This window comes from Ixodes scapularis, unplaced genomic scaffold (assembly GCF_016920785.2).
Source record: "Ixodes scapularis isolate PalLabHiFi unplaced genomic scaffold, ASM1692078v2 PGA_scaffold4__175_contigs__length_147842914, whole genome shotgun sequence".
NCBI classification, from domain to species: domain Eukaryota; kingdom Metazoa; phylum Arthropoda; class Arachnida; order Ixodida; family Ixodidae; genus Ixodes; species Ixodes scapularis.
Window position 1 is genome coordinate 140,816,974 of NW_024609879.1, and position 27,723 is coordinate 140,844,696.

Here is a 27,723-nt window from a genome sequence, read left to right on the forward strand (position 1 = left end):
TACTGACATGTCCTCATCGGCAAGCAAAATCACGGAATTGTTTGATTCCACCATGGTGAAACGTGAGCCATACATCTCCAGGGTTTCTGCTGGGCCTTGTAATTGTTTCGAGTTCATGGTTGAAGTTGCATCTAAATACGTGAGGGTCTCAGTTACCATTTGCTTTCGAACAAATCGTATAGGTAAAATGTACCATACTGCAATAAAAAATCTTTGGTTTTAAGGTGAAGTTTTGATCGTGGTCTACTTGTAGTGACGTGAATGGCTTATAAAATGCACGTTAGGCAAATTGTAACATCACACAGTGAGCGACTCATGAAAAAGTCACGTGGATGAATTCGAAAATTTTCTGAGTGAGGCCGCAAGGTGTATTTTACGAACACACAAACGATTCGAGTTTGTTAAAAAAAAAAAGTCGATAAAGCGTTTTTTTTTTATTGTCTTAATACCATCTAAAATAGCTTAACTTCAATTTCTTTTTTTTTTTCTTTTTTCAGCAAGTGTACAAAAAAGACGGTATGTTTAGTAGGGTACCACGCAATACCTAGCGTGGTACCCTGTGTACCTAGTGTGGTACGTACCCTAGCTCTCCGACCTATCCTCACCACATTACGAAACTCGTTCTTGGGCGACGTAAACAAACCGGGAGCACCCTTGAAGATGGCGTCTGCCGCCCGTGTACCCAGTTAGGTCTAGCATCTTTTCACTGTTGTCAGACTTTTAATGCGAAAGCATTAACTGTCCCATGGAGCGAAACTGGCGTTGTTTTTTTGTTTTTTTTTTATTAGTGGTGAGAGGGAAGAGAGTATTCCCGGTACATGTTGGCCACACCTTCTGTGGGGGGCGAGTCAGTTCCGGGGTAGGGACGGGTTAGTGATAAGGGATCAAAAGAAGGAAGTAGAAAAGAGGAAGGAGAGATAGGGAGTGGAGGTAGTTTGGACTAGAGTAACTGTATATGCTCCGCTTGCGGAGCAGAGCCTATACAGTTACTCTAGTTTGGACTACCTATGAGAATGGACGGTTCACTGGCTCGGGGCGTATGGCACCATGCTTTAGAGCCGGTCTATTAGATCTGCATCTTCTAAGAACGTTATGAGCAAGGCGAATGTTCTAGTGGCATCTCTTACTGAGCCTGGGGGAAAAAGAATGTCTTCAGTTGTCCCGTGGGCAACCCCTGCGAGCTGTAGTCCATCGAGGAAAGATTTCCTCGCGTCCGCTAGATTTGGACAGACCCAGATGAGGTGCTCTATAGTCGGTTACAACTCAAGAAGGTAGGAGAAGCTCCTCCCACAAGCGTGATGCGCCCGTTTCAAATCTCTCCGCAGTCGAAAGAAGAGTTCACTGGAAACGCTCCTTGTTCCGCTTCAATGGATTCCAACTTGTCTCCGATCCCACTTTTTAAGAAAGCGACCTTTGTATTCATCGGAGAGGGAACCGAGCCCCTGAAAGCAGCCTTTGTATCCATCGGAGGGGAAGCTAATCCCCGAAAGTCGTATTTGTTTCCGTCGGTGGGGGAGAACTCTAATCTCCCTCTCGTGGCTTCCACAATGCTAAGTCAAAGTCGAATGATAAAGCAAATATGTACAGAAAGGCAAGACCCTCCTCGCGCGTTGTCCGCGACGTCACGGAAACGGTGGGACGCTATTGGATGCAAAGGAGGCGGAGGGATATCTGATTCCCTTTGAGGGGCATTTGCCGCTACCTTCTTAACCTGTAACTGACTATAGGTCCTCGGGAATGTCACAGCTTGAGCAGTTTGGGCTGATTGTGGGGTCCAGACGATGAATTGCCTTTGCTGTAAAGGCACACCCAGTACGAAGCCTATGCAGAATGGAGGCGCTGGCTCGTGAAAGCTTTGGTGGCACACGTGCGGGTGGTCTTCCTCCAGAGACTCGCGGGTCAGGATGTTGTCGCTTTATTTCTTTGTGTATAAGTTGTCTGGCCTCGTGAATTTTCGACTGGCGTTGTCCGTAACCGCGTTGTCTGTAACCGTCTGTAGCAGAAAAACGACAGCTAAACTTTGTCGCGACAGCAAACATCCAGGACTCCCCCTTCTCCCTCCGATGTCAGTGGACAATTGATTGGAGAGAGTCGTATGCGCTTTACTTGTTTTTTAGTAATAAAACATGTTCAATCAATCAATCGACTAATAAAACACACAAAACAAAAAAGCACAGCAACGCAATGCTTCGTCACGGAAGCCATCGTGAAGCCGGCAAGGTTCTCCGCGCCTGCGCAGTGGGGGAGCGTGATGTCCCTGATGGAGCGCCGTGCGAAAAAAGAAGACGTGGCGCGCTGCTTCTAGGAATGCGCTGCGTGTAGGAATGCTTTCGCGCTCCTACACGTAAGCCGAGCGGGAGAGCCAAAACAATCGGCTAAGCCTCTCTGCTGTTCCGTCACCGGTGAAACAACCCGCGTGGCCGTAAAAGGTGCAAGTTTCCATCCGTATTCAAAAGAAAAACAACTCGGGAAGTATAGACTGGGCGAGCGCTATGATGTGCTATCCTGTTGTATTATGTATTATGTTTTGCTTTTCTTCGCGACTGTCTGTTTCGTCCTTCGTGCGGATTCACTGGCGGGCCTCGGTGCCAACAACCCATCCGATAATACGCCCTTCCTCATCCCCCGCACCGGAATTTCTTTCTCCGTGTCGTCCGTGTTGTAGTATTTAAATTTTTTCATTTAAGTAGTTCTCGCCACACTACCCAGATGGCGCCACCGTTACACCATTGCCCGTGTTATCAGGGTTTCGCCCCCGTGGCGCTCAACCCCCCTGTTGTTGACAGTTACAATTCAACCAATTCAACCACGAACACGATAAACAGTTACGATTCAACCACCAACTTCGCCGGACGTCTCTCTCTCTCCGTCCGGGGCTCCCGCGCCCGGCTCGCCGCATCGCCTCTCTTCGGCATGTTTTAAGTGCGAGACACATGGACGGCAGAATCGTCCGATCCGACGTCCGATCCGGCAGTCCGAACGCCGCTCCGAATCGCCGTACGCGACAGTTTGAGACACACGCTTCCGACCTTGCATGTGACACGACAATCCGTTCGGCTCCGCCCAGGAGATCCAAGCACTTCAGCGGAGGGCCGCGCGTAGATCTCTGGTCCCAGATTGACGGTTTAGCTCGCACGAGCGAAGTTAGGGGCTTGTTCTCGCTAGCGCGTGCATTCTTTGCTGCGGTCATCTTTCTCGAATGGGTCATTCGGGTTCACGCGTCCGGCTTCCCCTCGCCCGTCCTGTTATCGCGTTCGCTTCGTCCCGCCAGACCCAGTACGTCACCATGACGTTCGCGCCAGCTGTGCTGTCATTGGCTGGACGCATCCGACAATCCGTCCGCCGTGCGAAACTATCTGGCGCGTTGGACGCACGTCGGATCGCCGATCCGGCGTCTGAAGCGACCAAATTTTTCGGATCAGGCAGTCGCATTGCCGGATCGGACGTCGGATCGGATGGATTTTTCGCGCATGTGTCTCCGCAGGCCCACGCAGGCCCGGCTCTTCTTTATTTTCACGGGTGTCCGCATTTTCTTTAATACAACATTTTGGCGACGAGGAATTACTACATTTTGGCGACGAGGAATTACTACACGTGTCACCTGTCGCGCTGCAAAGTTGGAAAGAATGAACAGTCCTCTTTACGATGTCCGAAATGAACGCTCCTGTGTCTGTTCCACAAATAGGGTCCCGAGGATCCAACATTCGAGCAAGTTTTGCCTTTTTGTTACGGTGCAGTTAGCTGCGGCGTAATGCTGGAATAACGCTTTATTTATTCGGCTTCTAAAACCCGGGTAACAGTAAAAAGGCTATTGCCCATGCCATAGAGGCTCACTGTACCCGCTACACGCACACATACACACATACATACAACAAAAAAACCTTGTACACTGGGATTTGGGTCTGATCGAGTGTCGCATCACACAGTTCTTTGAGGTGGAGGGTTGCACACTTGCATAGTTCTTTGGTGTCCTCTTTGTTTCCCTTGTGTAACGTCACTCGGGAGGGAGCGCCAGAGCTCGATGGTTCTTGGAAGGAGCGTGCTTCTGTGACGCTCCGTCCGTCCAAGGAGGGGTTGTAGCTTACCAAGCGCGGTCTTTCCTTACATACTCTAGATGGGGTGTTGGAGGGTCACCCACCGTGCAGGCTAGGAGGCGAAGCGAAGCCACTTGCCTACGGACAGGTGGCTTCGACGTGTCTGCACCGTCTTACGGTGCAGGCGACGTGTTGCGGGTATACCGTTGGCCGTGCGATTCCTTTGCAGTTATGTTCGTTCCACTCGCTGTTCTGCACTTCAAGATAAGTTGTTTTGTATATTGAAGAGTTGGAATCGAGTAGTGAGTGCCAGTGGTGAACGTCCGTGGTCGGCTACGAAAAGATTGCCCCCAGGATGTTGTGTGAAGAGCTGCCTCACATGTCCTGCACCGGGAAGTGGCGTTGGTCGGCAGAGTCTGCATGCACTAGTTTCCGAAAGATCAACGGGATCGGGACCAATGGCTGGCCGCCATTCCTGCAGAACAGTTACCTCGGAAAGCGGACGCTACCCGATTTATATGTTCCTTGCATTTTGTAGAAAGTGACTATATTAAGTTGGCACGTGTCAAAAAGGGACCCCCATACCATTTATAGTTCAGCGACGTTTCGTCCGCAACATTTGTTTCTTTCAGTAATAATTGTAAAAAAGAAACGTGCTATTATCGCAAAATGTAAAAAAAAAAAAAAAAAAAGAACTGTATGTTTAGGCTCTTGACCGAACCTGGGTCCGTTGCGTATGAATTGGACACCTTTCCACTGAGCTACTCTGCGGAAGTAGATGTTCTGCCGCTGGATGCCCTTGGGTATAGGCAGTTTCCCATCGCGGATCTCGAAGTACGATAGTTTTAACGTCGTAATGTTCAGGCAGACGAGGTGGATCTCCTCGCTCGTAGTAATGCAGCCGTTCGAATGTGGGTCGGAAAGTTTGCTGCCAATTTCTCTGCAGCAAAGGCACTCCCCAAGCTCGAAGTCGAGCAGCACTGCGCATTGGCCACATTCGCACCTAGTAAAGAAATCGTACGCATGAATATTCAACTCCAAGTACCCACTTCGTGCTTGGCGTTTGCGCGTTTTTCAAGCTCTTACCAATTCGTGTTCGTAAGATGAGCGATGTCTTCAGCCACGAGAAGTGGCGACGGCTCGGCGACGTCTTCGTGAAAATCGGCTTGGTGGTCGCGGGCTTGTCGTAAGGAATGAATCCTAATTGTTTTGATCGGTCCAAAGTTTCTTTCTAGAGGGGAGACAGATTCGCCGCCGTTCAGCCCATTGAACACACAGGACAGAATGCCTCCGGTTTTCTGTGCAACTTTTTTTTTTTTTCAATCGACGTATCTGTAGTTTCTTAGAAGCCACAAAAATGGGTTTTATATTTATTTTTTTATTTTTGATATTGAGTGCGTGTTTTCCATGACCCAGGACTTTGATTAAATTTGGTGGTTGTGTCTAAACCTTAGGAAACGGCGCGTGTTCAAGTTTGAGTGTTTTTGGTTGTGTCTGAGTTTCTATGTGGCCGTTTACTGGTTGTGTATCGTGTAAGTGCGTGCATATGGGCGTGCCTCAGTGGAACTGTATCCATCTCTGTTTATCGCGCAAGCACTTGCGTGTTTGCATACGAATGTCTGTAGTTTGTTTGCGAGGGCCTGAGCCTATAGACTTGTTTGAGATTGCACGATGAACACTTTTTTTGCTTTTGAATATTGTTACGATGATTGGAAGATACAAGACGTCTACTGAATGGCGTTTTTTTTTTTTTTTTTTTTCAAACTATTCGCCGCAGTTACCTGCCCGGTGACACTACCACGGCACCTGCTACGGCCCATGTTTTTCATCCTCGTGGCAATATCAGTATTTATGCGAGGGTTACTTTTTCGCGATCTACATATATGCTTACCAAAACCCTAAAGTGTAACAAAAAAATAAAACGCGAGTGTCATTTATTGTTCCTATCATGCTCTTTTTTTTCTCCAGAGTTTTATGACAAGCAGGCGACAATATTCAACCGACTTCAATTTGGAATAAACGACCTGCGAAATTTCCTTACTTATTATTTACGAACCAAGAGGGATAAGAAGAAAAAGGTGCCTAAATCACCAATTCTTGAGAAGTCTATGGACTTCTTGAGGTATGTGACATATATCTTATTGAGCAAGACTTGCACTTCGCGTACTTGTGGAATGCTTCCCAAAACGAGAATAGGAGAGAAACCATTATAGCATTTGAGTCCCCTGGTTGTATTCTTCGTTTATCGCGAAATGAATTGTCATCGATTAGCCGTCAGGTCAGTTTTTTTTAACATGACGGAATATCCAAAGCCTTACCTCCAAATTATAGATAGTCAGAATTCCGTTCTCATCAAAGAAGACAAGTTTGCTTAAAGGAGCGATGCAACAATTTTTGTACTGTGCACAAATACTGCTTAAAACGGATCCCTAACGTTAATGACCTATGAAACACGCGTTCGTTTTTCACCCAACGCAATAGAAATCCCAGAAAAAAATTTAAGAAAAACGAGCAGCGTTCACACCCTCAACTCGCAGCCAGAACAAGCGGCCACGTGTCTTGGAGCCGATTATATGCCGCCAGTGTTGATCATAGCCACGCGCTGGGGTTGGCAAAGCGCAGGACACGCGCTGAGTTCTAGACATTGTTATGGCTCGGCTGTTGTCATCGTTGCAGCGATTGGACACGGGTCACAACCCGAATGCTTCTCGAGCTAGCAATTGTCACGAGCCCAAGTCGAGTGCCCACGCAATGCTCGGGTCCAATCTATGAACCGCATTCAAATATCGTCACTTGGGTGTACTGCGATCCCCGAGTTACGTCATCAAATTTTGCAAAGGAGAGATTGAATGAAAATGATCGATTTTGTCCTTGAAATTACACCGCAACAAAGGAGTTTCTTGGCCAATGGCGTTGCGTGTGTGTATCCTTGAGTCCCAGGTGTGCCAGTGAGCTCGTGTAGAGAGAAACACATTCCAATTGAATATCGTTGCTCAGCTCCTTTAACGCGCCACGTCAAGTTTGTTTCGCCAGGCGCTATTTTGAGAACAATCTTACATGTCAAAGTGAACCAACGATTAATTCAAAGGTAGGATCCCTCCGATGCAGCACACCCACTCCTCCTTGCACCAAAACTCCATTGATTAGAATCGTCTTTCCCCAGTTGTATAGTTACAATTACTATAGCTTGCTGAGTTTAAAATTGATATTACGAATTTGTTAAAGGATGCTTCCTTGTCATTTTATATTTTTGCGTTTTTATTGGTTTTACGTTTATACCTGTGTTACAGTGTTGCACTCCTCTCTGTGATGCCTTCGGGCCCTGAAAGAAAAAAAAAAAAAGTTAAATTAAAACGTTGACGGCGCGAGGTCATGGACTGCAAATAACCGGAGAATAAAGACCCAATCACACAAAAGCCTTTCCTTACGTTTTCTTACGTGACGTCATGAGTATTCGATACATCCGTGCTCCGTTTGTCGCGTGCAAAATTACTCCTTGGACTCGTTGCCACGGTTCACACGAAGCACGGATGATGTCCAGTGGTTCGGGACATTAACCGCCCATAACTAAAGAAACGTTAGAAAACGGTACTGTGCGAGCTAGCCTTTTGTTCGAATTCTTCTCAATTTTCGAGTGACGTACTACATGCATTTTTTCCCAACAGGACCTTAGAGGGCAGCTTCGGCGAAATTTTTATACACTCTGATTCGCCTCAAAATGGACCCTTTTCAAAAGTTCACCAGGCAACATTGGCGGTCGCCATTGTTGTCTTATCAGACTTAGGCTAGGTGGCGCAAGTTACCGCCCGTTACAAAGAATATAGCAAGTAACATTCATCTATCCAGCCATTGGAAACGAAGCGCGTGAGTGGATCCGAGTTTTCCACTGATCTCTATGGAGTTTTCGCCGAACGCTGACGTGTAGCCTCGTGTCCAATCCATGCTCAGAATATGCGATCAAGCAATATAGAGGACAGACGTTGCCGCTAACTTTTGAAAGGGGTCAGGTAATAGACACATTCGAACTATAATAACCCAAGTTACAAGTCACAATAGTTTTTTTTTTTTTCGCGAAGCTTTGAAAGATTGTAAAGTTGGTCTGAAAGGCTGAGGGGTTCTACTGGCAACACTGAAACCGTGATGTCATGTGTTTCACTATTTCTCTCAGTTCGTTCTCAACGGGTAACACAAAGTGGTGCGAAATGAAGGCTGGTTATGCTCACGCCAGAAAAACGAAACAACATGTACAAAACACTGTTTGTTTGTTTTTTTTTTTGTTTTTTTAGGCGCTCCCAAGTTATACAACCTGTGACGTCCCCCCGCTGGAAAGCGCGTGACAAATTTGAACTTTGGCTTTGGCATCACTAACATTTGACGGTTTCTCCCTGGCAATTTCGAATTTAGGAATGAATATTTGATATCATGCCGGAAAGAGTCAAGAATGGGTGTTCTAAAAATGTGTCTAGATTAGTTAGCTCGAGAGTATGTTGACATGCTTTATTCCCACTGCGTGGTTACCAAACAGTCAATATAGATATCTCCCGAAAAGTGAGAAGGCAAACACGTCACACGTAAGGAAAAAAAAAAAAAACAAAAAAAAAACGTGATTGTTTATTGTTTGGAGAGAATAGAAAACAACCGCAGTATAATGCAAAACCTATACGGTGTGTCCGACTTTCTCTTAGCCTGTGCTATAGGTGTTCGTCAGGCAGTACCATGTTAAATGCACGCTGCGTTCGCTGCTAATATCTGAACAATTTTTCTTTGACGCACCTTCGTTCCTCCATGGTGGCCACGATACATTCAGCATTGCGCAAATGGACGTCAAACGCCTGAAGCGTCTGGATGGTGTGCAAGACCGTATTGCGGAAAATATGAAGAAACTTGGAATCTACGTACAACAAACGATTCACGATTTGCAAGTAAGGAGATTTCTTTGTCAATTTTGGCTAGAGCTTACTTTTTATAGAAGTTATTAGTTTCTTCTTCTTTTTTTAAAATTAATTTGGGAGAGTAGTGCGTTGGCAATTCAGACCTATGCATAGCTCGCACGTGACGTCGGTCAGTCCCTCTTTCTGGTGGCCAGAAGCGCCTCGTGAACGGAGGGGACGCTACTCGCTCACGCGTCCTTTTCCCCGTCATTATGTCTGACCCAGTGACGTCATTGGAAGAAAAAGACGAGAGCGCGGTGACGTGAAAGTGCCGGGCTCTGATTGGAAGGATTAGTGAGTAGTCGCAAAGGCCAGCAGCCTTGGTCACTCCATTAGAACGCGTTCGGACGCCAAACGGCGGCGGCCGGCATTCGAACGCGAGACAGTCCACGAGGAACGGACGCGATGCGCTTGTTCGCTCTGATTGGGGGGAACATGCAGTAGGATAGAGATAAAGGCAGATAGCTTTTGCGTCGACCCACTAATCCTTCCATTCAGAGCTCATCCTTCCAATCGCATACTTTCCATCAATTACTCTCCCTGCGCACGTGCAGCGCGAAAAAAACAAACAAAAAAAAAAAAGAAAGAAACTGCCCACGCATAATGTTTTCAGCAAAACTGCTGCAGAGCCAGTCAGTGCAATCCTCAGAGCGAGCGCTCTGAAAGATCCATGGAACGAATTATGTGACGAATAACTGGCGAACGCCGCCCGACGTCACGCTCGCTTTGCGCGTGACGTAGCAGCCACTGTGGTGATTCCACGCGCAGAGCAAAAGCCTTCGGGCAAAATTCGTCGGTTATTCGCAACATATTCGTCCCATGGAGTTCAGCTCCAGGGCGACACTTATCACGACGTCGCAACAGCGAATGTCGTCCTCAGTGTCACATTGCTTGCTTATTATTATTTTTTTCGCTTGAAAGGTGTTTTTGACGTTTTGCCATTGATCGAGTGAATCTCGTAGGTCTTATGTCAAGCGGCCTGCAGTGACGTAAATGCACTGACCCTTTTTTTATTTTATTTTTTTTAGAGCTGGCTTGGTAAAGTATTTTGTGTACACATGTTTGCGTGGTAATGTAGATTCTAGCCTATGAGGGTGGGAATAAGTTTAGGGAATACCTTTTGCTTGTTGTTACCTTGCATGTTAAAAAAAAAAAGACAGCCCAAGGCCCGCGTCAATAAAATTGTTGATGTACTGAAAAACAAAAAAAAACTTACTTTTTGGTTTTGAATTATATGCTCTAAAGAGCGTCATTTAATTACATGCAGTGCAAATAAGAGAACAAGGCGAAACGGGGGCCTTATAGTTGTGCTTCTGCTGAATTGATTATCGCGGCCTCGCCAACACAGCGTTAGAAGCAACTTGGGATCAGATTTGTTTTGTTGGTTTAATGTTCTCAATGCTCTCGAATGTTACCGCGCGCTAACGTGTCGAATCGTGCCGTCGAAGATTATATATTTCAACTTTCACGGAAAGCATAAAATGGACGTCTAAAAGCGTAAAATGACGCCTGCAAAGCAAAATGAAAGATCTAATGAAGCATTTGTTGATAATTGTCATTAAAACCAACCGCCCCGGCCTTCCGTTCCTTTCTCATGGTATATAGGCTGGTCGATTTCTGGTCTCTTGGAGTGCTTTGAAAAGCCAGTGACGATTCGGATGGTCGAAGTCGGGCGCTCTAAGCATATTCGTGTGGTTCTTGCAGAGCGTTCTGAGATCTCCAGATCGCGCCGTCCTCCGACAATTGTAGCTCTGTGAGGAGCTCTAACTTCGAAGCACGTGCCGGACGACCGCTTACATGAGGGCAGTCACTTCCGCTGTTGGGTTGAAACTTGAAGCCTCTCGGCCGATACGGCCGGCCGCTAAAATGAGACTTAAAAGCCGGTCTTGTGTCTCTCGGTCCTACTCGGTTGCGAGTGTGTGAACGGCGCTATAGAGCGTCGAGGGAACGGGCAAATTGAGGCGAGAAAGAGCAGGTGTCAAGGAGCGTTATCAGGTGACCCCCAGCACCTCATGGGTACCATAGTAAAAGCCCCTCTAGCGCCATTGGTTGATTCATACTCTCACCTTCAAGAAGAATCATCGTCTTTCCATACGAAGTTCCCCATTGCCACTGTACCACTGATTGGCCGAGCGTCAGTCCGGTTTCGGTTCGCCATTTCCGTCCGCCATTTGTGCCCTACGGTGTCGCGGCACCTCGCATTCCCCGGCAGGAAGATTTTTTTTTTTTTACTGGCAGAGCGTACGTCGCGTGTTCTGCTTTTAGAAGCGTCATCGAACCGTCGCTAGGACGGTGCGTTACTGAATTGCTTGAGCGTGTTTAAAAAAAAAAAAAATAACAAAAAATAAAAACACTTATTTACGTTTTTTTTTATTTGTACGGCTTGAAATTATTTTTTTCTGTGGAATACCATCTACAGAACTTCTAACAATATATATATATATATATTCGCCAGGAGCTAAACAATAATTAAAAAATGAAAATAAAAAGTGCTAGCATTTGTGTAATTTCCCAACATAGCAAGCTAAAAGGCTTTCGAATTTCATAAAACAAATTATGAAGCGTTTCGAAAAAAAAAAAAAACCGCCATTTCACTCCCATTTTAAAAGACCAAACCACGTTCACGCTACGAAAAAAAAACTATTCGGTGAAAATATTTGAGGAAATTCGGGGTAAAGGACTTTGAATTCTCTTTTAAACATCGAAAATGGTCGAGCACAGCGTCTCGGACGTTTGACACGGAATGAACCATGCGTCGGCGGCGCTCAGACTTCGGGTAACACGAAGGTCTCTCTCCTCCTGGGTGTTTCTCCAGAATCCGGGCAACTGCAGCTTGGCTCCGAAGCTGCTCTGTCCTCTGACGAAAACGAGCGGACTGGCGTCGGCTGTCCACTACCTGCTCTACTGCTTGGTGCTGGCGTTGCGAGGGGGAAGGACGCTCGTGGTGGACACCACCAAGTGGCCCTACGCCCCCCGGAACAAGTGGGTCAAGACGTTCCTCCCGATCTTGGGTCCGTCTTGTACGGATGCCGACACGAGGGGCACGAGGAAGAACCCAATCCCACAAGGTAACAGGTAACTCTCTGGGTCATCACGGTAAAAGCCCGTTCACACTCTTACAAGCCGAGTAAGACCGAGAGAGACCAGACCGGTTTTTAATCATCGGAACGGGCCTTAAAGGGATAGATACTCCACCGATTTTTTGAGCTACCTCAACTAACCACATTTTCTGACTCCCCGGCCTTTACTCTCTCCGGTATGCTATTTAGAATCGCGAAATTCATAATAGTTATTGCGAAATCGGCAAATGAAAATGATGCAAAAACCAACATTCAAATATACGCGCGCTTTTCAGGGCCGTGACGTCAGTGGCAGGCAGGCTTGCCAGTCGAGCAAGCAGCCAAAAAATAGAATATGCCAATCATTTGTTCCGCGCTGGAGCGCGGGTACTGCAGCGAGCTTCCCAAGCATTCATTTGACACCATGAAACTGCTTCGAATCAGTTTAAAACAAAATCTACAGCTCAAAGAGTGAACCCCTGCCTTCCACTGACGTCACTTTTTCATTGTTGCCAGTAGAGATTTCGAGCTTGAAAAACACGGTGACGACCAAAACTCTAAATTCAATAACGTCGCGAAAAAACAATATTTTGACCTAATATTTGGGATACTATTTTCGCGATGTTTGTTGGTTAGTTTAGCAAAATTTCAAGCAAATCGGAGACAATGAAAAAATCGGTGGAGTAAGGGTAGCGCGCAGGGACATCCCGAACCTTTTTGTCGAACCTCCATCGCGGTTCGACTGGTAACCTGTAAAATTTTCGGTAAACATTTGATCAACTCAAGCGCAGTTCACACACTTGCAACTGAGTAGAACGGAGAGAGACAAGACCAAGCCTCTTACGACGTCTTAGGACCAGCTCCACAGCACACGCACCCGGTCCTAAGACATCGCAGCAGGCTTAAGGCCCGTTCACACTGTTGAGACCGAGTAAGACCGAGAGAGACCAGGCCGGTTTTTAAGCCTCTCGCGATCTCGTAGGACCAGCTCCGCTGCATGCAGCGCATCCGGCCCTAAGAAGTCGCAAGAGGCTTAAAAACCGGCCTGGTCTCTCTCGGTCTTACTCGGTCACAAGAGTGTGAACGGCGCTTTAAAGACCGGTCTTGCCTCTCTCGGTCGTACTCGGTTGCAAGCGTGCGAACGAGCCTTTGTGGTGTGTTCGGGTGGTCAATCGCCGGTGAGCCCTTGCCGGCGGCACCGACAACCGACACCCGAGCATGCTGTATGCATCAGCAAAATATAGGCTTCATTTTTTTTTAATTGACATTACCATAGTGTGCACGCTTACAGAACTTAAATTATGAACTTAATAGGAGAGCAGATAAATAAATATGTGGGGAGCGTTACGTAAAATAATTATATATTTTGTTTTGATTTTCAAAGAACTACTGGGTTATCCCATGCCAAACGTCCCAGGCCTGACGCTCGACCGTCGCCGATTCTTTAGTGAAAAAATCACAGGGGTTCCTTATGTGTTGAATAGTCACTTGCCTAAATATTATCGTCCACAAAATTTTTTTTTGGCCGCGCTAGCGCTGTTTGAAATTCCCGGAGAGGCGCGAAACTAGGCACAATTAGAAAAAAATTGCCAAAAGTACAGATCCTTAGTTATATATCAACGCACAATTTTTTCTGTCCAATTCTGCTCGCATTAGTGCTTCATATGAGGTCAATTTGAAATGACATAGTGATATATTTTGTTTGCTTTTAATTGAAGACAAAATGATGAAATTGTGCCGTTTTCGAGATTTTTTTGTTTAAATTTGGAAGTCTGTATACCCGTGCCAGGAGTGTTTTCCGCATCTATTGTTGATACACTTTTTGTATAAAATAGCTTTTTACCGTTAAAACAAAAGGTTTTTGTTATATCAATGCGTAAAGTTGCGCGAGACGACATTTTGGTTTAAATTAGCAAATTTCCCAGTGAGGTGGTCCAAGTAAAACTATGCCAGACCACTCAAGCGATAGAGCGCCATGTGAACTTGTGATTTATATACTTTAAACGAAGTAATACTTTTTTTTAAGTGAGAAAATATTTTTTGAAGGTGTGCTCCCGTGACACCGCGCGGAATGGTTCCATGCGGCAGCTTCTCCACACAAGAACTCATTCATTTGCTATCTTTCCTTGGAGCACAAAAGGCTGTCTGTCTCAACGGCTTCGTTTTCTACTGGAACTTGCTATCGGCGAGCATTGTCACCTTTCGTTTCCTTTCTCGATTCGGATATGACGACACCGGATACAGTCTGGGAGACCAGCTGAGGCCTTTGACCACGCGAAGGCCCTTGCCGAACATATGGCAAAAGGATGTTGGGAATGCTTTGTATAAAAATTCACAGGGTCTCTTATGTTGTTATCCCTAAGACGACTTGAAGGCGAAAGCCCAAGACCTTCTTTAAACGCTTTGTTATCCGTACTAATTAGCCACACTAATTAGCCGCTTTAATTACCCAGCTTACTTCGCTGAGTCATCCCTCTTAATGTGCTGAGTCATCCTTTTTAATGTGCTGAGTCATCATATTAATTCGCTTAGTCATCCACTTAATTCGCTTTAATTCCTCTTAATCCACTTTCATTCCTGTTAATTCACTTTAATCCCCCTTAATTAGCGTTGTCGTCCTTCTTAATTAGCTTTGATTACTCTTCTCTTTAATTCCTCTTAATCCACTTTAATTACTCTTAATTCACTTTGATTCCTCTTAATTCACTTTGATTCCTCTTAATTCGCTTTATATTCCTTCTTAGTTCCCATTGATTACTCTTACTTCTCTTTAATTGCTCTAAATTCACTTTAATTCCTCTTAATTCACTTTGATTCCTTTTAATTCGCTTTGTCGTCCTTCTTTAATATTTGCCTCTAATTCGCCTGAGTGGTCGCGTAAACGTTTTGGTACCTTTCATGTCGCCGACGTGTTTTCGCTCAAGGACTTTCAAGGTCGACTGAACGATGAAAGGTATAAGGCTTTAAGCTTTAATAAATAGTTTCTTTTCAATTTTAGTCACTTTCAAAACAATGGAATAGCGCAAATACAGCGCGTTCGCCCCAAACAGTTACAGGGCTTTCGTCACCGCAAAAATAAACGGCGCATCGCCGAACGCCCATCAATTCCGCCGAAAATGTAGCTCTAGTAAGGTACCCTTGTTTTTTTTTTTTTTTTTTTTTTTTTTTTTTTTTTTTTTTTTTTTCGTATTTAGGTATTAAAATTGCCTCTGTCAAAAAAAAAAGTGTTTGTTCCGGGAAATTTTTAGACAAATTTATTTCGAGGAATATCGAGTTTTCCGGCGTCCAGGGAAGCTCGGAGAATAAGGAATGTTGTCAACATCTTGGAACACCCGAGAAAACAAAAACGGATGTTCAAGATGTTGAAAGTTCACCGGCTCGCCTGCATCATCTGTTATTTTTATTAGCGTCGTCACACGGGGGTGCAGAACGAAGTGTAACTAAAAAAGGCATGACATCCCTTGCATTGGTCCTGAAAATATTAGATAAGACGCCAGCCAGATTGTATGAATATAAACGGAGCTGTGTCCTAAAGTTGGCATTGCCTAATTTTGCCAGCTTTGGATGAGCTCGAAATCACTACAGAATCGATTGTATCGTAATCATCCAAAAATAAAAAAAGACATTATGTTTTGTGTTGTCTTGCGCGTTATTTTATTTCCCGCGTGTCTCAGGGTTTAAATTATAATACGCGTTCCTTCGAATGTAACCGCGTGGTTTCAGTCAGTTACATCTGCTACAATGCGGAGCTTGGAAAGTCTAGTTGAAAGTTGAAACTGTACTACATTTTGAGTGAAGTGTGCCCCCGATTTGTAGTGACGTTAATTTGTACGTTTGATGCTGTGCGTGTGCTCTGTTTATTTTTATCTTTTTGTGTGCCCCAATGTAAAGACCCAAGCGGTTGCTTTTGAGCACATAAAATAAACAATGTTAATAATATTATTATTATATCTCCTTTGAGCACTCAATCTTTTGGCAGTCGTGCCTGTTATCTTCCAGTGGCTTTCTTCGCAACGCACACAGTATAGACCAACTCATGTTTAGAAACAAACCGGAGCGCCCCTAGCGGACGCCACCAGCGCCGCGCAACCGCGATGGATTTTGGGCAAGAAGCTCGCCGTCGCCCCTAAACAAATCATTGAAATGCGATGTTGTCGCTGTCGGTATGAGTCCCCGTGCTCATTTTCACGTTGGAATTGTTGATTCTACGTATTCCTGGCAATGTCTGACTACTTGAGCGGCCTAAGCGAAATTATTAAAGCCGTTTCCACCGCAAAACTTCGCGTGAATAATGTGACATGCAGCGATTCATTCCGCGTGGACGCCGCAGAGTGCAATAACCGTCGTGTGAAGAAACATTTTTTTTTTAAACATCTCGAGTTTGAATACTTCCCAAATGAAATGAATTAAGCAACGGGCAAATGTGCGTACTATCTTGTTTTAAAAAAGAAAATAAAAAAAAAAAAACTTTTTATTTGAATTGAGCAACGAGCAATCGAGCGTACTCTTTTGTTCTGCACGAAAAATATCAGCAATATGGCGAGGCGGTGTCATTTTAATTCTTGCTATCACACCAGGTAATTAGAGCCTAACGTAGTCTTCAAAACGAATCAAACCTACAGATGTCAGAAGCAAGAACATAAAGTCTGTCCTCCATAAAAATCCCCCCTCTTTAGATTGACCCTCGAACTTTCGCGGGTGGGGTACCATGGCCCCCGACATCAAATGAGTTTGAGAACCCTGACCGAAGTTATCTGGGAGGGCGGAAGGATGTCGAGAGAATAGCAGGGGGAAGGGGGGAGAGGGAGGGGGTGAGGAAATTGGCGTGTCAAGTGTCGTATATTTCCCCGCTAAATTTAGCGGGGAAACTGAATGGTTGTACAGGTCACGTGGCATCAGGTCACGTGACATCAGGTCACGTGCGTCGATTTCCCCCGCTAAATTTAGCGGGGAAACTGCTGGATTGGAGTTTAGCTTACAAGACGTGAATTTTCCCGCTAAATTTAGTTTCTAACAGAATTAGTGTATAGGACACGTAACAATTTCCTGCTAAATTTAGCGGAATAACTGAATTGACGGTTTGGCCACTCGACATTAATTTTCCCTCTAAATGTAGCGGGGAAACTGAGTTGACGTATACGTCACTTGCCATCAAATTCCACGAGGTCACGTGACGCCACTTTTCTCGCTAAATTTAGCGAAAAATGCACGAACGGGCGAGCGCACAAAAGTTTGGGATTGGGGGTAGCGTTCAAAAGCAATACATGCTTTAAAATTGCCTCAGAACGCGGGTTCTCTCGCCATTTTGTTTATTATTGCTCATTGTGATCGCCAGCATTATTAGTCGTAGTTCCCTGCTTCATGCCTGCGTAGCATGTGAAAAAATTCCTTCGCGTCCTCTGTATATCGTGCTTACTGTCATAACATAACTTCTGCATTCTACGTCACCAGATCGACAACTCGTGTTAGCCTTCTGCCCGCTGTGAATATGCCAAAGTTTCTATGCTTTTATTTATGTCTAGTCAGTTCTCTGAGTCACAACGATTTTGTAATTTAAATATCATCAAATGTTGCGTTAAAAATATTGAACTATACATATTCACCCACCTTACGTTTAAATTATTGCTCTTGTCTGATTTTCTGTATTTGAATTCTTATTTAGGCATATTTATTTAGTATTTCCTCCTTTATATATAGTGTAGTATTCACTTTCCGGCCCTCGTGACTGCGGCATGTCTTCAATCAGGCCTGTTAGCCAAAACGTTTGGAGACCTTTTTGAGGACCACTCACATCTACCAGAAAGATTGGCATTGCTAGAATTGGGCCATTGGATATATCTTCCGTGATTTCGATCAATTTAGCAACCCTAGTACTTCCAAACGTGTCCAACAACAAAAACAAAAAAAAGGGGGGGGGGGGGTCATAAACATTGCTGTATAAACAATGAAATTGACACTTTATTAAAAAATTAAAACATTTGTGCAGTGAGTAAGGTTAAGGAGGACATCGTTGACATTCCATCGGCCATCGCCGAACCCCTGGTGGCAAATCACGGAAGCCCCTTCGCCTGGTGGTACGGACAGCTCATGAGCTACATACTCAGGCTCCAAACCACGGCGTTAAAAAAAATCACGGACTTCAAGACGTCCACTGGATACAAGCACCCTATCGTTGGGTAAGGATCAATGTTATTATCATATATACCAGGGCTCCTGAAAAGCAGTATAAATTAAAATTCGACAAATAAAAGCGCGCCGATATATAACCATTTTTAAGATTAAAGAAAAATGCACCCAGGCATCGGTTGCCGTGTCTTTTGAGATCATGCGGGATCAAGAATTATACAAACAAGTGAACGAGGACAGATTTATTTGAGAAATTAAGACACGGTGTCGCTTTTGCTTCACTGCGATACAGGGATCCTGCGTTGCCCAGGGGGCGTTGCGAAAAGAGACTTGTTAAGGCTTGTCTTGGGTAGTGCAATGTTGAGCGTCTCACACATGTAGAAGCGTGCCTGCTCTGGTGCGGAACGCGATCACGAGGAAAATACAAAGAAACAACAAAAACTCGAGCACTACCGAAGCACACGTCAAAGCTAAGAACGCGAGCCGAAGAGACGCCGTTTCATAAAATCATGTGTTAAAAAAAAAAGCGTCGGAACGCTTGATGTTTTGACAGCACCGCCCAGGGATAAGGAAATAAGCGTATCCTAACTGCGGTGCCATGAATCTGGCACTTTCGGTTGTCTTTTGGCGTTGAATCTATAGCCGACTTCGGACGTCGAAAGGAAAGGTGTTTTTCCGTCCTTCAGCAAAGAAAAACGTTCAGTGAAGTCGCCAAAAGTTGAGCGAGGCCCAGTCTGGTGGCCTTGTGTACTACCCGAAATGAGGGCGCCACAGTTTGTTCGAAGCTTCAGGAGCGTGTGAACCCCTACGTGTCAAACTTCATCCGATAAAAAAGGGACACCAAGACGATTAGTTGGTGATGTCATTTTCTGATTGATTACCCTAGCAACACCACAAAAAAGTCGTACGGCAGAATTTTGTATCCTTTGTTTAAGCTTAGTACAGGCGCAATCGACGCTACGTGCCGATGAGACGACTCAGAGAGTGTCAAAAGCGCAGCGGTGTTTGTCATATGTTTCTGTAGACGTGCTCTCTCATCGCTGGACCGATCATAAGCAGAAAAGGCTCGGTGTTTTGCATTTTTGACGCTCTTTGATCGGTCCCATTACATCGTAGCGTCCCAGGAGGAAATCAGTCCACTTTCAGCTGGATTATGGACTCTGGAAATGAGGCAGTCCAGCTGGATTCCAATTGGACCCGGCTGGACCCAGCTGGACCCAGCTGGAATGCAGCTGGACTGCCTCATTTTTAGTTCCATAATCCAAATGGAAGTGGACTGATTTTCGCCTGGCGTCGGCTGTGGCTGGAAGCAAGCCGAAACGAAACGCGTGTCACCTACTGACGGCCAGCGCACGCCCCGTATTGAATACGAGCGCTGCGTCAGTGTTCGACATGGACTCGTGTTCTGACCGATTGAAACCTAGTTTTAGCCATACGCTCACGCAGCACTATATAGAGTCCGATACACGCCCCATCTACATCGACGTATGAAGTTCAGGACTAAAGCCTTGTGATCCATTTGGTGTTGGCACCCACGTAGAATGGGCGCAACTCTCTTATTTGACATAACGAGCAACATAGTCCGTCGCAACTCAAGAAGGTAGGGTGAGGGGAAGGAAGCCCGGGAGGAGGTAGCAGACGAAAGGCTAAAGAGAGGCGTTCCGTCTGCTTCCTCCTCTTCCCCGGCCTTTCTTTCCCTCACCCTACCCTCGTGAGTTTCACCGGACTACATCTGATCCTAGAAATTTCCCCAGAGTGCACATCAGGAGGACGGACAAGCACACGGAGGCAGCCTTTCACGACGTCCAAGAGTACATGGTCCGGGTGGAGGATTACTACGCCGAGGTCTCTCTGACGAGGCACGTCGAAAAGAAGAGGGTGTTTGTGGCGACGGACGAACCCCGTGTCGTGGACGAGATCCGGACAAAGTAAGACAGCTCATAATCTTTGTGCGGGTCGAAACGAAGGGTGAGGAGGAGACCAGAGCGTTCGGGCATGTCGAAATACCGGGGTCTGGTTGGAATGATCTGTGGGTAGTCTACAAGGCCTTTGTCTCCACTGCACTCGTCGAACGAGCTCGGTTCCGCGTTCTAAAGGGGTGTCCAGATACAGGATATTTCAGAACGCGTGAAGGGACACTTCTCCGCCACGTGAAGAGTCCGGCAGTCCGTCGTCTGTTTGGACATCCACGAGAAAAACCCCTGATCTGCTTTTCTTTGACGTCGGTGTTCGTCAGGCTTGACGTCACACGCCACCTGCCTATGGTGTGCCTGTTGCCGGTCCATTTGTTCTGCGGCGGTTCGCGACCTCGCCACCGCCGTCGTCACGGCAGGACTGCATGAGGCCGACGAAGTCCGGCTCCAGGTGTATTTGGTAGATTCCTGCGTCGAAGCGCGTTTCGCCGACACCGCCTAGAGCACAAGGAAGTAGTGCCCCTCCGGTAAGGTCACGGACGTTGGCCAACGGACGCCGCGGTACGGTATGGAAGTGAGCGAATCGCACGTGGATTTGCTGTAGTGCAAACTGGAGCCACTAAACTGCGCTTAGAGTATCGGCACTCCGTTCCCCGACATTGTTCTGGCGCCGCCATTGACGATGCACTCGTACGCAGAGCAGACGCAACTTCCGATCGTCATGATTCAAAAGTGGGACTTCCTCAGCATTTGATTCGATGTTAGGAAGCTCTCGTAATATTGCCTTGCTCTGTTGCGAACTGTTGAAACATTTTTGGAGGGCGAAAAGGTGTTTCCTGTGATTTCAGATAAAGCTTCAGATAGCTGGCAACCACGATTTTAACCCACAAGATAGGCAAGTGTCGTTACTCTGAAGCGTAGCTTATTTAGTGGCGCTAGTGCAAACAAATTTTAGCGAACAAAAACGCGCCTGACAAGCTAAAACTAAATCTATATAGAAACATATTTTACTGCGCAGAAGGTGATCGAGCGCCTCGTGCGCGGTACGGCAAAAGAAAAAAAAAAAACTTCCAGCGTGAACGAACCATCGTAAAGACGTTTGATATTCAAAACTTGTTTGATTAGATAAAATGCTAGATATAAAAAATGTTTCAAACAGAAATATTTTTTAACGGCGCGCAGTAATATTACTTTGTGAGATTATTGTTATCATCGATAATTAGTCAGAAAAAACAATCTTGAGCCATTCCACTTTCTGAGAGTGGATGACCACGAAGCTGTTTAGCTCATGACAAAAACGTGACACAATTTTTTTTTTCCGTTTTTTTTTTTTTTTTTTTGTTTTGCGAGGTTCGTCGTTTTGTCTGGCACGATCTTCATCAGTGGTGTCTGCCGCCCGCCGCCGCCTCTGACATTAGCAAGTTACAGGTCAAGAAAGTAGCGGCAAATGCCCCTCCCAAAGCGCATCATGTATTCCTCCGCCACCTCCGCATCCAATGGCGTCCCATCGTTTCCATGATGTCGCGGCCAACGCGCGAGGAGGGTCTTGCCTTCCAGTACACATTTGCTTTATCCTTCGACTTTGACTTAGCATTGTAGAAGCCACGAGAGGGAGATTAGAGTTTTCCCCCTCCGATGGAAACAAATACGACTTTCGGGGATTAGCTTCCCCCTCTGATAGATACAAAGGCTGCTTTCAAGGGCTCGGTTCCCCCTCCGATGAATACAAAGGTCGCTTCTTCTCTTCTTTCGACTGCGGAGGAATTTGAAACGGGCGTATCACGCTTGTGGGAGGAGCTTCTCCCCAAAGTATGGGGGCCCCAAAGAAATAGGTGCCTCCCACTGCGCATGCGCCCAGCCCAAACTGAGTTTTGGGTTGGCGCTCGCCCCTAACGCAAAATTCGAGAAATAGCGTTGGGCCCCCATTTCCTTGGGCCGGGTTTCGTCGGCAAACATGGCGGCGTCCTTCCCCCTCACTTCGGAGCAAATTCGTCATGGTCGCGGCAGTATTAACCAGGTTCATTGCCAATGAATGGTGCAGCCCCCGGCTTTCTCTTCGCTTAATCTCACGGAAGTCGCAAAGAATGAGCGGTGGGCTCGCCCCATTTTAAAGATCATCTTCGGATTCCGGCCGTTTCTAAGCCTAAAAAGACCCGGAAACCGTTGGCATAGCATCGTATCGCTATCTCCGAGGCTCCGAGTTGATTTCGTTCGTGACACGAAGCCTGTAACTTGAAAACTATTCTCGCAAGGCTTCAGAATCACTACAGTTCAGATCGATATAGAGCAGCTGCTCGCAGAGTAGTAAGCTCGCTCGCGTCCGTCTGTTTCGGCATAGTTGAAGGCCCAAATCTTCGGCGACACGGTGAACGTGCCGCACGAACGCCAAAAACGAGAACGAGCGAGTGTGCTACGGATTGGACTATTTTGGCTCAATACAGCCAACAACATTTATACTGATCGTATCTCGGTTTAGCCGGCTTCATTTGGTTTCAGCTGAACTAATTTTTGTAAACAAAAAATGCTTGCTAAGCGCAGATGTTTTACGTTTTTTTTTAATATTTTTCTTTTTTGATTATAACGTTCGTTAGCCGCATTGGCGCTGCAAGCGGGAAACGTAAGCGCGCTGCGGAGCGTTCTAAACATGATTTCTGTAAGCTGTCGTCGCCAAACTAGTTACGTTTGGGTCCCCCAGTTTTTCAGGGAACCGACACGTTGGAGCCTTCCATTCTAAAACTCTCTATTCTCGTTGCCGCGTTCCCGCCGTTGCTCTTCGTCGGCGCGTTGCTTCTCGGGAGTCGGGACGCACTCACTCGATCGAATGACGTTTTAGCGAACGCCCACGTTTCACCGAACGACACTTTAGCGAATAGTCGGACGCCGCGAAGCGGCGTTTTCGGGTGGGCCAAATGGGTTCACATTTTTATAATGAGCCGCCGCAGACTGTCGCCGCGAAGCGGCGTAAAGCGCAGCGCGGCTGAACGCGCGGCCCCGTTTTTCGCTAAAACGTCGATTCGCTCAAATGTCGCTGTTCGCTAAAACGTCATTCGCGGGCTCATGTGATATGGACCCCGAACTGGCGTCTGCCAGTAGTAACTGTTCTAAAGGAAAAGCCTAAAACAATTGGCATCTTGCTCGCGCATTCGTCAACGCTTTATTTTTGGTTCTTTACTTCGAATCTTTTATACCGGGAAGGCGTGCGCGTGCGGTGGTGCGTGCGTAGAGTTTTTAGTCACGCAGACGAAAGATCCACGGAACCTTAGCCAGAAACGGCTTCGCTGTAAAAAATGCGAGACGAAAATGCGGATAGTATGACATCTCGAGACAGATAGGAGTGGTATAATTATCGCCGCAAATGGTAAGCTTATTATGACCTTAACCCGAAACTGGAGCAGGAGGAGGAAAAGATTTTTACAGTTGAAGAAAAAAATAAAGACAAACGCGTCTCTAACCCAGCTAAACGATTTCATTGAAACGCCTTGTGTTCGGATCGGCTACGCCGCAGAGCTGATAAATGACAGAGATAAACTTCCACCAGCTCGCCTGCGCACTGCCCTGCTGCGCTCTCCATCTTTCCCTCTCTCTCAGTTTCTAACTAGATTCAGCGGCGTAGACTTTCCATTTACCCTGGGGGGGGGTGCTTTTCCGCGCAAGCAGAAAATCCCCCCCGCGAAAGCACGCCGGGATTCCATTTTTCATGTATTTTGTCAATAAAGGCAATGTGGTACTAGAAACTCGTTACATGGCACGTGAACAGCGTCTCGGTAAGAATCATGGCCCGAACCCGGGAAAAGGGGGGGGGGGGGGGGGGGGGGGGGGGGTGCTCCGCTTCTTTCCCCCTCCCGCCCCCGGGATTTTACCAGGGGGGCACGAGCCCCGATGCTCTCTCTACGCCTATGACTACATTGATCTGTTCACAGCCAGGATTATAGAATTGAAGGAGATTACTAGAGCCTCTCATCTTTAAAGTTATATATGATGCATAAAATGTTGTATTTAAGGAGCCAGAATACATTTGTTCACAAGACATTAAACAATTGTTTTGGGGAGTGCATTGGCACCACCTGTACCAAGTTTAGATGTTAATTGACGCGATGACGTCACATGACCTGCTGTAATACGACGTCAAGTCACGTGACACTGTAACGTCAAGTTCACGCGACGCCGCCGTCACGCGCTGCGTCCCAAACACAAATGAATTATGTGCTTGCCGTCCCGCGGGTTAGTTTCTCCACTTGGCCACTAGGGGCGCGACGTTTGAATGTGCTGCCCAGTACCGCGAGCAGGCGACATGATGCAACATGCTTCTTCTGGTGCCACAGATATCCCCAGTACGAGGTGATCAACAACGAGGTGTCTTCCCAGCAGGCACAAACCAGGATCACCAGACGAAACAACTCGGCGCTCTTGGGCGTGATGCTCGACATCACCCTGCTGGCCGAGTCGGACTTTCTGGTCTGCACATTGTCCTCTGGGGTGAGTGAACCCTGTTCGATCCGTATTGCTGCTCTTGCGGTCACCGTCGTTTATCGGAATATTGCTGCCAAGTTCGGAGTGCGTTAAATACCGATAGTGTACTTTCTTAATTCGTTGAGACACCCATGTCCGTCCTCAGCCGACGGTATACGGCCCAAGGAAGCCAATCAAGCAGTTCCAAAAGTGCATCGTCAAGGCTATCGTCGTCTTTGCATAAAGTAATATCGCGGCCCAGCTGTTAGGATTCACAAGACCTGCTAACTAGCACACTATTGATACATTCGGTATGTGTGTACCAGGAGGAAATAGTTTTACTTTGAACTTACATGCTTCTATTGTTAGTAGCTTCGAACGTTTTGGACAATATTACGACTGCGACTGGGGCTTCTTGGCCGCCATAACAGCGGCCAAGGAGCGGGGTGCGCATGCGACGCGCTGTTGGTGTCACCAGGTGCAGTTTTCGACGTTCTTCCTTCGTGGCGAAGGAGAGACGGTTAAAGCGCTATACCAGGTGGAGAGCGTTTCAAGCGTCTCTTTGATCGTCAGCTGCTCTTTTCTGTTTTTCCCTAAAGTCAAGCACGAGGTGACGCTGTATTCACTGACAGTCATAGCTCTGTGCGCGGTTGCTGAGCGCGTGCTGACAACGAGCGTCCACAGTTCTTTTGCAACTTGCATTTGGCACCGTCGACATTGCCACTCCTTCGGAGCACGGGCTCTAAACATCGCCCTCAAATATGGCGTCCAGTGAACACCCGCGGTACAGTGTTCTAGACCCGCGGTGAGAAATTTGGGTATTGCCTCCTGGTGGAATTTTTTCACAACCCAGAGTGGGGATACTTCAACTTCCTCTGCTGGTGCAAGCAAGTGCAATGCCAAGCTTCTGTGCACTAAGAAAATAAAAACATAACCGCGTGGGTATAGGTGTTACCGCCAAGACTGCAGAACGGACAAAGCGTTACTGCTTGTCATGCCTCGTGGTCATGAAGGTAGGAAAAATATCATACCTTGACTCGAAGACGCTGTGTGTATTTAATCAATTAATAAATACACTCCCGTAGACCCACAGTCTGCTGATCCCGCCGGCAGTGCGGAAACCTACTCGAAGTAATCGTATAGGCCTCGAGAGATTTGTACGCCTGCACCTTGTCGGCCGTGAACTGCCTTGGCGAAAAAACTAAATAAACGGCGACGTGAGCCACCGACGTCGGTGGCAGAAACTTCGCGTCGGAACTCCAGCAGGTTTTGTTTGCGGCGTACGGATCCTCGAAAGTAACGCCGTCCACGCACAGTTTGTTTCGATACCGTTGCCGTTCAGGCTCAAGTAGTGAGCTCAAATAGTCGAGCATAGCATACGACATACGTTGTCAGGAAATACGACGCACAAATAAAGCTAAAAGCGTCCCTACAACGTCAACAGCGAGCGCACGCCATACAACGCAGTGGCGAAAACACGGAGAGCCTGGCCGCTTTTGCCCACATATATCTTCAGCGCATGCGCGGCCTTCCGGCCGTGTTGGTAAACAGAGCCGTTCCGCGTGGCGGTCTATATCATAGTCACGCTTTTCTGTTGTACGAGAACGTTATTGCCTCACTTTTGAGTAGATCTCTAGAAGAACAGCGCAACGCGCCTGTGTTCTCTCAGACGCAATCTGTCAACGCCGAAAGGGGAGGATTTTTTGCGGATATGTGGGTCATTTACCGTAAGTGAGCGGTGAAGAATGCATCCTCATCGAAATGGTGTTTCCGTCTCTTTTTCCAGTTTTGCCGGGTAGCCTACGAGCTGATGCAAACCCGACATCCCGATGCCTCGCTGAGGGTGACTTCTCTGGACGTGGAGTACTACTACGCATCCATCTCCTTCCCACCGGTGAAGGCGCTATACGGCAACCGACCGGCGTCGAAGAAAGAACTTGGCTGGCCAGGGGCCGGCGTGCTGATTGAGAAACCCTCGAACATCTGGGCACTCTACGAGGCGATTTTAAAGAAGTACAACAACGGTTTCAACCTGGGTCGCCTATTGGGCCCCTCCAAGAGCGGCCAAACCAAACAGTATCCGAGGTTTAAAACCACGCAGACGTACCGTGTTGTAAACTTCAAGGCCTTTACCTCGCCCTTACCTTAAAAAAAGCTTTTGCAAGAACAAAGAAAGCGTCATCCGGGTTTGAACCTATTTATTTTGCAAAGCTCGCAGCGCCACCCGCAGCGCCGAAAGGAATGCCGGGAACAGCCTGTATACAGAACCGGTTGTAGCAGAGCGCAGGGGCGACCTTGGGGGCGACGATGGACACGCACGCGGGCAACTGCGCTACCCTCCTCCTCCCTGTCTCTACTCAGGGACACGTGCTAGGTTTTTATTTATTTAGTAATACTGCTCACCTCGTGGAGGCGATAGCAGGAGTGAAACTGTACATATCTGAAAAAAAAGAAAATAGTGCCGTTATACACAGTTCAAAATCTCGGCAGTGCCTTGCTGCAACGCGACACAGACAAGCAAAGTGACTCGCTCATCCAATCCCATCGGAAAACACTCGCGAATATAGAATGCATAATATACAATCAAGATGCAACTCACACGTACAACAACCATTTACTTTTCTAACCGATTTGGGAGAGGAACGAAGACAAGGTTGAACTATTCAGAATAGTTCAACATACACAAAAGTTCAATATTAATGATTGCGGCACCCGTGGATCACATCGGTTATCCTTGCTTGACACAGACAGAGATAAGGCGTTACGAAATGTTCGGGTGTGTGTGTTGTGCGATAGTTCGAAGGACGCAAAAGGTTGATCCAACCAGGAGCCAGTTGGAAAGCTCGTGGCAGATGACCCCGACGTGGTTAGCAGTGCGTGCTTCTTGCCACACTGATACGCACGCCAGAGCTGTATATGCCGAAGCGCAAAACCAAAGCCAGACAATTCGCCACCGATGTTATGAGCCGAAGGGCCAATCAAGCAGCGAAAGAAGCACAACGTCATGGCGTGCTCTCTGCAGTTGGTGATACCAGCCGGTATTCGCCGTCTCTCTGTGCACTGCTCCTCCGCCGGCTAGTCAAGCGCAGAGAGCACGCCATGACGTTGCGCTTTTTACGCTGTTTGATTGGTCCTTCGGCGCATAACATCGTCCGCGCTCGGAAATAAGGTGAAACGAAGTAAAGTCTCGCCCGCCCGCCCGCCCGTCCCC

The 27,723-nt window shown here is 46.9% G+C and overlaps 1 protein-coding gene across 1 annotated transcript; it reads left to right on the plus strand.

The window, feature by feature from the left end:
* On the plus strand, positions 1-27,279 carry LOC8027884 (alpha-(1,6)-fucosyltransferase-like). Its single transcript, XM_029969623.2, has 8 exons — positions 1-62; positions 6,003-6,156; positions 8,842-8,956; positions 11,781-12,033; positions 18,011-18,200; positions 19,905-20,078; positions 24,386-24,539; positions 26,299-27,279. Exons 1-8 carry the CDS (start codon positions 8-10, stop codon positions 26,659-26,661), a joined length of 1,458 nt encoding a protein of 485 aa, XP_029825483.2. The 5' UTR covers positions 1-7; the 3' UTR covers positions 26,662-27,279.
* The last annotated feature ends 444 nt before the right edge of the window (positions 27,280-27,723 follow it).